This window comes from Siphateles boraxobius, unplaced genomic scaffold (assembly GCF_051911475.1).
Source record: "Siphateles boraxobius isolate OS27281-9 unplaced genomic scaffold, OSU_SipBor_1 31, whole genome shotgun sequence".
In the NCBI taxonomy this organism is placed as follows: Eukaryota; Metazoa; Chordata; class Actinopteri; order Cypriniformes; family Leuciscidae; genus Siphateles; species Siphateles boraxobius.
In genome coordinates this window covers 15599866-15611883 of record NW_027508931.1, presented here as the reverse complement: position 1 = coordinate 15611883, position 12018 = coordinate 15599866, and the positions used below count along the sequence as shown (strand labels likewise).

The 12018-nt window shown below is 38.4% G+C and overlaps 1 protein-coding gene and 2 long non-coding RNA genes across 3 annotated transcripts; 2 read left to right on the top strand and 1 right to left on the bottom strand.

Annotated features, from left to right (window-relative positions):
• Positions 1–612: 612 nt before the first annotated feature.
• On the top strand, positions 613–4490 carry LOC143697081 (uncharacterized). Its single transcript, XM_077194008.1, has 7 exons — positions 613–803; positions 956–1031; positions 2738–3178; positions 3467–3543; positions 3680–3733; positions 4088–4293; positions 4383–4490. Exons 3-7 carry the CDS (start codon positions 3138–3140, stop codon positions 4392–4394), a joined length of 390 nt encoding a protein of 129 aa, XP_077050123.1. The 5' UTR covers positions 613–803; positions 956–1031; positions 2738–3137; the 3' UTR covers positions 4395–4490.
• A 462-nt stretch (positions 4491–4952) lies between these two features.
• Positions 4953–5773, top strand: LOC143697080 (uncharacterized). The gene is made up of 2 exons (XR_013186173.1): positions 4953–5059; positions 5157–5773. It is a non-coding gene; the product is annotated as an uncharacterized LOC143697080 (long non-coding RNA).
• A 1014-nt stretch (positions 5774–6787) lies between these two features.
• On the bottom strand, positions 6788–9297 carry LOC143697079 (uncharacterized). Its single transcript, XR_013186172.1, has 3 exons — positions 9201–9297; positions 6988–7079; positions 6788–6869 (listed from the first exon to the last, which is right to left on the bottom strand). It is a non-coding gene; the product is annotated as an uncharacterized LOC143697079 (long non-coding RNA).
• Positions 9298–12018: the final 2721 nt, after the last annotated feature.

Sequence of the window (12018 nt, the reverse complement as noted above, 5' to 3'; positions counted from 1 at the left end):
GGTTTTGCAGGTATTCTGTACAATACTAAAAAATACCTATGACATTTGGCATTTAGTTATTGTCTTTCTTATTACTCAGGTCCAATTGACAGACATCTTAAGCACAGCCCAAAACCTGGTGTTGCTGCTGAGAAACAGTGTACCGGCAAATGTCAGGACAGTCAGTCAGGGCGGTACAGGAGAATCTGCTGTTGGAAAAGGAGCCCAGTCAGTACAGACAGTGAGGCCACAGCGCAATGACTCTGGACAGTCTGTGAAACAAGAAATGGCTCGGTAGGATACATGGGTCGTTTGTCTGCATTCATTTTGTACTTGCACGCCCAGTGTAGGTACTTTTAGACAAACTAGGCCCCCGATTCTAATGTAAGCAAAAGGGGGGGGGGGGGGGTACAGATTTTCAACATTAGATTATTTCGCTTTGAATATTTTATGGAGCTGTCATTACCACTGTTGGATAAAAACATAAAGTAAACTTTATTTACCCTAACATAATCAGTAATTGAGAATGTAGATATATTTTAAGTTAGGTTGTTCTGTGTTGATGGATGATAACATATGAGAATAATAGTTTGCCATCTTATATGTTTAGGTATTTTCCTGGATTTATTCGAAAGGAGGCAAGAGGCAAAAAGCGTTTTGCACCATATACACCAACACAACCTGGAAAGAGCTTTTTGGTGAACTTTTTTCTTCTTGAAAAACAACGTGAAAAAACACCAAATGGAGAAGAGGAACTGCATCTTATACTGGCTGGCCTTGGAAAACGTTCTTTAGCCCTTAATGAAAACATCACACATTCAGAGGTATGTAATCATTAATTAACTGCCTTGCCTAAAGTAATATCTAAAGATTAAGCACCCATCTTACAATTCATATTAATACTTGATGTAATAAATTAGTATGACAAAATAAAAATCATTTTGATACAGTTTTAATCATGCTTCTGTCATTTTAGTTTTCAGATTTGCTTTTGAGCACATATCCAAGACTGGCAAATATCTGTGGTGGCTGGTTGCTGCACAAGTCCACAGGTATGTAGGCATATACAGTCATGGTCAGAATTAATGGCACCCCTGGTAAATATGATAAAAAATAAATCTGCATCTTTTATCCTTTTGATCTTTCATTCAAAAAATTGCCAAAAATCTAACCTTTCATTGAAGTAAAAGAATTGAAAGTGGAGGGCAAATCACATTATGAAATAAATGTTTTTCTCCAAAACACGTTGGCCACAATTATTGGAACCTTTTTATTAAATACTTTTTGCAATCTCCTTTTATTAAGATAACAGCTCTGAGTTTTCTCCTATAATGTCTGATGAGTTTGGAGAACACCTGACAGGTGATCAGAGACCATTCCTCCATACAGAATCTCTCCAGATCCTGCAGATTCCCAGATCCATGTTGGTGCTTCTCCTCTTCAGTTCACTCCACTCATCAGCTCAGGGAACTGGGACGGTCATGGCAGAAGCTTCATTTTGTGCTCTGTAACACATTTTTGTGTTGATTTTGATATTTGTTTTGGATTGTTGTCCAGATGGAAGATCCAAACATGGCCCATTATAAGATTTCTAGCAGAAAACGTCTGGTTTTGATTTTTTATCTCTTGATATTTGATAGAATCCACGATGCAATGTATCTGAAAAAGAAGTCCAGGACCTCCAGCAGAAAAATATCCCCACAACATTAAAGATCCAATGGTACATTAAATTGGACACATGGGGTACTTTTTATCCTTGTGTGCACCAAACCCATCTAGCGTGTTTGCTGCCAAAAAGCTCTTTTTTAGTTTCATCTGTCCACAGAACCCTGTGCCGTTTAAAGTTCCAGTCATTCTGACAACTGAATATGCTGGAGTTTTTTTTTGGACGAGCGAGGAGGATTTTTCTTGAAACCCTCCCAAACAACATGTGGTGATGTAGGGGTTGTTTGATTTTTTTTTTAAATAGGCTTTCTGACCCCAAGACTCAAGTAATCTCTGCAATTCTCCATCTGTGATCCTTGAAGAGTCTCTGGCCACTCAAACTCTCCTCCTCACCGTGCATTAAGGCAATATAGACACACGTCCTCTTCCTGGCAGATTCATAACATCTTTAGTTGATTGTAACTTCTTAGTTATTACCCTGGTGGTCAAAATGGGGATTTTCAATTCTTTAGCTATTTTCTTACAGCCACTTTCTATTTTGTGATGCTCAACAATCTTTTGATGCACATCAGAACTATATTCTTTGGTTTTACTCATTGTGATGGATGAATAAGGGAATTTGGCCTTTGTGTTTCCTCATATTTAAACTCCTGTGAAACAAGTCATAGCTAGACAGTTTCATGTTCCTAGTCACCCTGGTGTGCTAAAAAAAGGTAAACATTAATGGGAATATACTTCAGAGATATTTTACTCGTAAAAAAATCTAGGGATACCAATAATTGTGGCCAACGTGTTTTGGAGAAAAAACATTTATTTCATAATGTGATTTTCCCCCCACTTTCAATTCTTTTACTTCAATGAAAGGTTAGATTTTTGGCCATTTTTTGAATGAAAGATCAAAAGGATAAATGTTGCAGATTTATTTTTTACAGCCAGTTTTGATCATATTTACCAGGGGTGCCATTAATTCTGACCATGACTGTACACTGTATTAATGTCCATGGTTTCAAATTGTGTTTCAGTGTACTCCCTAGATGAGTAATTGCTGTATATCCAGATTGGCTATATTTAGTCGACTACTGTTCAATTTTAGGTGGGGGTTGGCAGCGGAGATTGGCTGTTATCCCTCCAGATTTAAATGGATACAGCGGCCAGTAGCTAAAAGCAGTGAGCGGGTGGAAGATACACAATGTACATTGCTCCTTTACAAGAAGAACTGGATACAATTCCTTTACCACCAGATGCAAAGGAATTTGAGAAGATGCCCAAAGCTCAGTGTACAACCTGCAAGAAAATGGTTCCACTTCAGATTCTTCCAGGACACATTAAGGAATGCAAGAAAGAACTTGTAGATTTGTGTGATTCTGCTGAAGAAGTATGCTTGGTCTTTTAGCCATTATTTCAGGATTTATTGGATTGAAAAATTACATGTTTTTATTGTGTACTGAGTGTTGTTATTGTGTTTCATCCCCAGGAAAGCTGCAAGGAAGAAGATGATGTATTCTCAGCTGCCCTTTGCTACCAGACAGACAAGGTAAGATACTTTTTGCTGTTATTTTTTAAGTTAAGAGCCTAATTTACAAATGCCATTTATTAGCACTCGCAAATATATGCAAAAACACCATTGTAACTTGTGATTGGTCTTTTCCAAGGTATTTTCTTTGCACCAATTATAGGTCATGGTGTTATACATGTCACTTTGCTGGTGCTATAAATTAGGCTCTACAAGTGCTCTTTAAATTTCTTTAGCTTAGATATGTTTTCTTATATTTCAGGAGTAGTGTGACACTTTATTCACATGCATTGTAAATTCATTTGTTAGACAGCTGAGTGTCCTGTGTGCACAAATGCATTTCATCCTGACATCATTGAGATCCATGCAGCCAGTTGCGGATTACGGTAATGTTGGTTTCAGACCTACTTTATGTATACCATGTTGATTTGACAATAAATTAGATGTAAGGAGATTTCCTGCCAAATTTTAAATGTAATTGTTTATTGTTAATTCAGGAGAATCTGCTTTCTTTGTGTGCAGAACTTCAGATGATGATGACCATGAGTAAAGTAATCCAATCAGTACCTTTCAAAGGTAAAATTTTATATTAGGGAATTATGGTGGTGAATGATGTTATCTGAACAATACACCTTTAAAGAGATACTGCAGTATCAATTAGCTTTTTCCTGTTGAAAAGTGATGTTATGTGTGGTCATAGAGAAATCTAGTAATCCAGAAACATGGTATGTTTGTGATATTTTGCCCGTTTGGACTTGCATTGAGGCCTCACTCCTGAGAACGTCACCAGTATAGGAGGATGTGCGAGTATTGTACCAGGCCTAACGACCACCCTTAGAAACAGTAGCAAACACCTATGAAATCATACAACCACTCATAGATTTAGTTGTGATTCAAAATGTTCAATATCTGTATTTTTTTATTTTCCAGTTCTGAGGACATCTTTAATTGGATCGGTTGTCAAGTTGATGAGACAAACACATTTTCCATCTGTGTGTCGCGAACTGATCTCTACAACAGAGGCATGCAACAGAGGCAACGGCAGAAGAAGACTTCACCCAAATGTAGACTTAATGTCACATTCTTTGCCGAGGCAGGCGTTGATACTGGTGCCCTTACCAAAGAATTCCTCACAGGTACAGGTGTATGTCCATATTTGTTAAATCAGACACGTATTGGATGTAAAAATTAACATTGAAGAGACCTTGTATTTGTTGTTTTCCAGAAATGCTGGTAGAAATAGAAAAGAGACTCTTTGTTGAAGGTCCAGATAAGAAAGGGAAGAATCCTGTTTACTGCCTTAACAGTATGGACTGTAACAACTTCAGGTGTGTAATTAAGTTATTTTTGCATGTTGTCTTTGGAAACGACTAGCTCTGAATTTAAATACTCCAATAAATTCACATTCTTAACGTTTCTTTTGCAGAATCTTGATGTAAAATGTGATATTTAATATTATGACCTAGAATAACACTGCTTCATGAAATTTTACAGCCATAAACTAGACAGCCAGGGCTTTTAACACCCCCTGCTCCCAACCCAAAAAGGGGCTATGCTTAACATGTTAATCTGATTTAATTGAGGGATTGTATTAATTGTAATGATGTTTTATTAACAAAGTTCGGGAGGAGCACGTTCAGATAATTACCACGAGTGGAGAGCACTCAATATCAATGATTACAATGTGTATAGACTCAGCAGTCTCACCTCATTTCATTGACAGTTTAGCAGCGTCCCTCCACCACCCCTTCTCCACTCTTCTAGTCCTAACTACTTTACATACGGGGGGGGGGGGGGGGGGGGGGGGGGGGTACTCTGGGTTCGGGCCGAACTCCGAGCTCGGAGCCCTCCCCCCGGACAGCACGCCAAATACGCATTATACTTTACCCCCTCTAATTGTATGTAAGTGTGAACTCGTGAATTAACTTGAAAACTAAAGGAAGGCAGCCTCTTTTTAATAGTTTTTTATCCAGACTCACATTTAATCTCTTTTTTTAAGAACAAGATGGCCCTAGCAACAACAATATTGCTCCAGAAAGTTTGACTGTTGGACGAATCATGCTGTGGCTCACCGGACAGGGACACAAGCCCCTTCTGCCAAGTGAAAAGAAGGACTTTGTCATTAATGTGAAATTCCACCATGACTGTGACACACATCACACTGTTTGTTTTCCTATTGTAAGCGCCTGCAGTCGTACAATCACATTTCCCTCAGCGCACTTGAAAACATTCAGTGAATTCAAAAACATTATGACACTAGCCATATGCCATGTGCAAACCTTTGACAGGGTGTAACAACTCACTCCAAGGGAAATCTACCAAGTAACTGCCATAAGTCAAAATATGCATTGTATTGTTTTGTTTTAATGGCGTTTTGTTTTACTGGCATTTTATTTGACAACTTCTTGTTTTTGTGAATAACTTTATTCATTGTTACAAAACCATTGTTTTGCTGTTAGTAATGGTTCACTTAAAAACAAATGAATTTGTTAGTTTTATACCTCACTGTTACTCCCATGTTAAAATGAAGTAATGTCACAGCAAGCCTTTTGTAACTGGCAGTCTGTTTGCAAATGTTCAACTTCATTCCATTAAATCTTTTGCAAGGACTGATTATATCTTAGATGTTTCTTTGTGTCACACATAGACTTTCAATGCACCGAACCATTGATATATAAATGTCTCTGCCAAATGATTCTGACGATGCAGAGGGATCGATCATGGACTGTACAGTCTCCATACTAGCTGGAGTCAGCGGGCACTCAATTTCTGGGACTTCAACTCCATAAGGTTCTTCAGGCACACCTTCAAACATCTCCCAGTCAGTTCCAAACAGCTCCATGTTCTGGAAAAAAGTGTTAATTTGTATGAAACAACCTTTAGAAATATTTGAAAACACTGCCAAGCACACATTGACCTACAAAGGTCTAGTGCATTGACTAAAGAAAATAAAGACAAAAAATCTATCATAAATTAAGCTCAGTTGACTTCATCTAATTGTGTGCTTAAGTCAAGCAACACACTACTCTCTTACATCTATATTATTATTCAATAACTTTCTTCTAGAGTTATTGACACCATTCAAAATTTTAAAATTTCAGCTTTTTATATTAATCTTAATCCACACCTTCAGGTTGAAAACATTTTAACTGCATTTTTTAACTGCACTTTGAAAGATAGCTTCAACAAACCTGCAAATCTTCATCTGCGTCACAAGGATTCTGCATGTGACCCATAACCCAGAGTTGGTTAGGGGTGAGTCCACCTTCAGATCGTAAGGGATGGTTGTCCCAGCCTCCTGTGAAGGTGTGAAGGGCCTCTGCCAGACGCGGAAGGAACACATAATGGGCACAAAACAGATGGACAGCATCTGACAAATCCAACAGGCCATCTTCTTCTAGACTGTGAAGAACTTCATAGTACAGATGAGTGACACAGGTCTAGACATCTCGCCATAGGCGCTCAATCCTAAATAAGAAATAACAGGCCTTACTCAACTCAAAAGTAATCATTCATATAGTCTTACTTAAAATACTTTCCAACTATGATTTAACATTCTCACTATGAATATACTGTAGATTATGTAAATTATTATTTTAACCTTTGGTTGTGTACGCTTCGCCCAGCGATGAAGCTCCCTCTTCCGGTGCCTTTAACACTGAACATGGTTTCAGCGATTGGGACATTTTCAACGCCTTCATCGCCCCTGACCCTTGAAAATGAATGGGGGAAATGTTCATTTATAATTATCACAACAAAATATTCCATTGAACATTACTGAAATGATCAACAAGAGCATAGAAACAGTAGCCCAAGATATCACTATTTACCTGGAAGGCCAGCCAAAGTTTTCCACTGCCTTGAGGGAAAATGAAAGGGCAGTGTTTGAGCGGTTATTTGTTGCTGGTTCCAGATACAGTATCTATACAGACAAACAGAGTTTCATATAGTGAATCTGCAAACGTTTAAATATGCTCACATTGCCTACTGCACACACTAATAATGACTTAGGTTAAAGTATATTACCAAATGTAATGCACCAAAAATGTCCTCATTAAACGTGACTCTTGCTGTGCACATGGATAAATGCACAATATTAAACTGCATGTAATCAACTACTTTTGCTAACATGCTTCCATCAGTACAGGCTAATTTATTTATTTAATTTTTCTTCTGACGTTACCCTGGTATGACGTTAGTCCATGTATAATGTTACAGAATGGCCATCCCTGCTTGGCCTTTATTTTGATATATTTACTTTTACTTCCGTCATCTGACCCACCCGTCTTGTTTTTCTTTATGTCTTAATTCAAATGAGAAACGAAAAAATGAATTTGCAAAAAATAAAATCAGACAGTTATTTTAATTTGGTTTTGTCATTATATGTTTTAAATTCAAAAAATTATAATGTATAAAAACATAAGAAATAAGGATGGACCCATATGCAGTCTATCAACAGTGAATACATGAACACAAACATATTCAGGAAGAATAAAGCACTATAATAAAAGTAGTAAAAAAAAGTGATGCACCTTTCTTGAGTAACCATCTATTGCTCCAAATATGACGATGTTGTACCTTGAAATCAAAAGGATGAGATGACAATGAGCAGTCAATGAAAAGAGCTGCATTAACTCAACACCCATAATAAAGTACATAAATAAATGAATATCTTACCTTATGAGCTTATGGTTTGTGTCCACATGCACTAATGACAAAGGCCGCTGTACGAAGTATGTCCTCCTGACGATGCAACCCAGCTGTGTCATTCTTTCCAAAATTCCTGGAGCGTCGACTCTGTGTATCGACTCCTTGATGCGATTCCACTGAACTCTATGTCCATTTGCTTGCAGACAACCTTTAACCATTCTGTATCCTGCGTTTGGGATCCTGTTTTTTATGGAGAGGATAGCATCATCCAGTTCACTGTCAGATAAACTGCTGTATGTAAGTCTTGTGGACAACCCAAGTTCATGCATACGCCGGAAAATTGTACTTTGGCTGACACCCAGCAGATAGGCGATACAAGACACTGGTAAGGGCATGTCAATGAGCCGGGACAGCAGCTCCACAGAAAAACAAAATTTTGGTCGGCCGCGTCCTCCTTCTCTAATAAAAACACAGGGACTCTCTTGGGAAAGAGCTGTGTGGATCATTCTTTGAAGGGCTAAAAGACACTCCACAATTTCAGCTGGGATGTTTAAAATGGTAGATGCAGATGTCAGAATAAAGGCTTCCTGATTTACAACGTACTGGAAGTAGTCCAAATTAAAGTATGGTTGACTTAACGTGTCAGTGATCCTTGAGTCCAGACGCTGCAGTAACTGAGTAGCCAGTGGTCCCTGTAAATGCCAAAATACATATTAATACATATTATCAGGGATGTCCAAACTCAGTCCTGGAGGGCCACTGTCCTGCAGAGTTTAGCTCCAACCCCAATTAAACACACCTGGACCACCAGCTAATCAAGGTCTTATAGGCTAGAAACTTCCAGGCAGGTGTGTTGAGTCTGGCTAGAGCTAAACTCGGCATGACAGTGGCCCTCCAGGACTGAGTTTGGACACCCCTGTATTCAATGCAATACACGGTACCGTTAACTTAGACGTACCGATTCAACATTATGTAACGTTAGGCTAGATAGACATTCAACTGAAGTATGTTTGCAAACTAATAGGCGTAGCTAAGTTAACTTTATCATTATTTTGCAAGCTAAAGCAATTACTTCGTCTGGCTCAGTTGTCATTACTGCTCTGGTCGACATTGCTAAACATATGATAGCAGTTAAGTTTATTTCAGGTAACGTTATTGCATATCTTGCAGTTCAGTGTCAATCGGCGAAACAGGTCAATTTTAACATCACTAACTATAACGTTACTTTCACACGCTAATCAACGCTAACGTCGTCTAGCACTAGTTACCAGCGAGTAAATATCGTTTGCAAGCAATAACGTCTTTGAGTTGCAGAAATGTATATCATTATAAAGTGCTATCAAAATAGTAAAATCGTATAAAAAACAATAAATAAACACGTTATTTACTTTACCTGTGATGCTGAGCCTAGGCTAGCAGCCTCATGTCTGTTGTTAGCCATCTTTCGCCTTTGACGCATGTGCGTTAGATGGGAATCGAGGTTCGATTACCTGCCCTGTGAAGGCAGTGACGTCATTTTCAACTGTTCTTTACTCGTACCCACAAACTTGAATTTGTGTTCATAGAGAAGAATTCGTAGTCGTAAAAATCAGAGTAGTACTCATGAATGTTTACAGTCATAGCTTCTAGAGTCACACTCACATAAAAACACAAATGTAATTTTATTGACTCACGTGTATGAAAACGTAATTTGCATGCCTAAGTTAATTTACGCACAAATGTTTACAAATACGAATACGTGTGCATACATCTTTTTGAGAGTAATCTTACCCCATAGTGTTGTACTTTTCCTTTTAATTTTTGATGCATAAGCCATGTGTTTGACAGGTTTACCCCTACCCCTAGAAAACAGAGTATTTTGAAAATACTTGACAACTTAAATAAAAAAAAAAACTGGCACTAGAGATAAGAGTTGCTTCATAGGAACTTCAGAGTAAGCGCTAATATATTATTACACACAGTACAATATATATTATTTGCAGGCAAAAGATGACTTGATCACTGGCTTTTCTTTACAAAGAACAATTAAAATAAAAAATCAAGGAACTAAGCATATTTGTCTTGTCTTTTATTAAACATTAATGAAATGTTTTATATTTTTTCTGATGGTGCAATGTTGTGTAATATGGCCCATGCAATGTCACAGGCCCTGTCAGGTGCAACCCTCAGACCTTTCAGATACTTTAGTTGGCTAAAGTTCACTTCATTGTGTGCCCTTGTCCTGGCTAGAGCTGCATTGTAACTGGTCTGGGGTTTGGGTCAGGGAATGGGGTCATACAACACCTGTCTCCAAGCAGGATCCTGTTGTAATCACCTGTTTAATGGAAAAATTCAGTTCTGTTAGGATAAGCATATGTGAATGTAATACAGTGAGCTTGATATTTATATTTTTCCTTACCACGTTCAAATAATGTGCATAAATCTCTGAAAATTCTTGAGTCATGCACAGATCCTGGCCATATTTGTGGTATGGAACATAGTCACACACCATCTAAGAGATTTTAGTCAGTCAACTGCCTTTTTAAAATTTGATATAATACTAATCTGGATAAGAATCGCAAGAGTAACTTGCCTGCACTGTTATTAAAGCCCTACTCCGACGAGTCGAACATTTATGTGTTTCCAACAAATTAATGATGTAAACGACATCCTCACGAGTCATGAGAAAAATGATCTCTCAAAAAGTACACTATCTCGCTGCGCTAAAAGACTTCCTGTATAAGCTCCGCTTAAAAAGTCGCGATCTAATCCTGTTAACATGAAATAAGCCTGCTCGCGAGCAGGTTCAAGCTGGCGCACCTGTTGCTATGACAGCAAGTCCAGGATGAGCGTCGAAGAACCAAACAATCCAAGATCATGCCATATCGCCAACAATCAAATCCAGCTAACTGAGTTAGCGACGTACGAAAAACAGGCCCCTGGAGATTCTCTCAGTCAGATCCAGACAAACAGAATCAAATAATAACTACAAAACCAGTCTACGAAAACAAAAATGAAGAAAAAAACCCGTCTCTGTTACTAAAGTAACCTCGGTTCCCTGAGAGAAGAGAACGATAGAGATGCACCGATTACAATTTTCTGGGCCGATTCTGATTTTTCATGAGTTTGGCCTGCCGATACCGATTTTAGCCGATTCCGATTTCATTTTTTCTAACCACTTTACAGCAAACACAAATATTTATTTTCTATCTTTTCTTTAATAGAACATTTTACATAGAACATCTTTTGAACAAATAAAATAAAATAGAACTATATAAATTATTACTCCTGGTGTGGAAAATTCGCACATATCTAATGTCAATAAAATAATATATAAATAGCAAATAAAAATAAAATAAATATAGGCCTATTGCAATCACTTGTAACGTTACATCAATGGCAAGTTTTATTTTCGCAAACCATTCTGTTAAAACATACCAGACATGCAAATTATGTGATTTTGGGCACTTTTTGTGTGAAATCATATTTATTTTGTCCATCAAAAGTGTGCTCTCATTTAAATTGAGTGCGAGCAGCGCAGCAAAAATCTCGCGGTGTGCTCCTGCTCGCGGTGTGAATGTACTCATTGATTAATGTGCACGCCGGAAAAAAAATGCAATGCTCACCCTTGCGGTGTGAAACGACCGTAATTCAGGAGGTTTCCTACTTGTGTGTTCCGCGTGCACGTGTGATGCTGATGTTACGTGCTGATCACGTGAAAATCGGCCAATTCCGGTCACCAGACGATCAATCGGTGCATCTCTAGAGAACGAGTATTGCGTAAGTAGCCTACGCTATGGAAAACACTCCTTTTCTTGAGAATATTGAAGCCAAATGTTTTAAACGCAGTGCAGCTGCACAGCAGACACTAGGCTGAGCGCCTAGAGCGGTCATTGGTTGTGCTGCAGCAACTGCACGAACCTATGGCGAGACGGCTCATGCGCGCAAACCAATCAGGTCATTTCGCTCCCTGGTGTGTCATAGTCTGCCAGAATGGGCGTGGCTTATATTATATAAGGTCCCATTCTCCGCCATACAACCAGGTTAATTTGACTGAAGCAATTCCCTGATCTAAACACAGTGGCATGACGGATTACGCGATACTCATTCCCTTCTCTAAGGGAACCCAGGTTACGTTAGTAACCGAGATGTTCCCTTTTGAGAGGTCTCGTATTGCGTAAGTAGCTTACGCTATGGGAACCCCATTCGAAACGCTGTGCGTGCTTAAACTT

Excerpts from the sequence above, each read along its gene's own strand:
- LOC143697081 (XM_077194008.1), top strand. The coding sequence starts at position 3,138 with ATGATGTATTCTCAGCTGCCCTTTGCTACCAGACAGACAAG. Across the intron at positions 3,179-3,466 it reads TTTGCTACCAGACAGACAAG|ACAGCTGAGTGTCCTGTGTG; the intron begins GTAAGATACTTT and ends TTCATTTGTTAG. Across the intron at positions 3,544-3,679 it reads GCAGCCAGTTGCGGATTACG|AACTTCAGATGATGATGACC; the intron begins GTAATGTTGGTT and ends CTTTGTGTGCAG.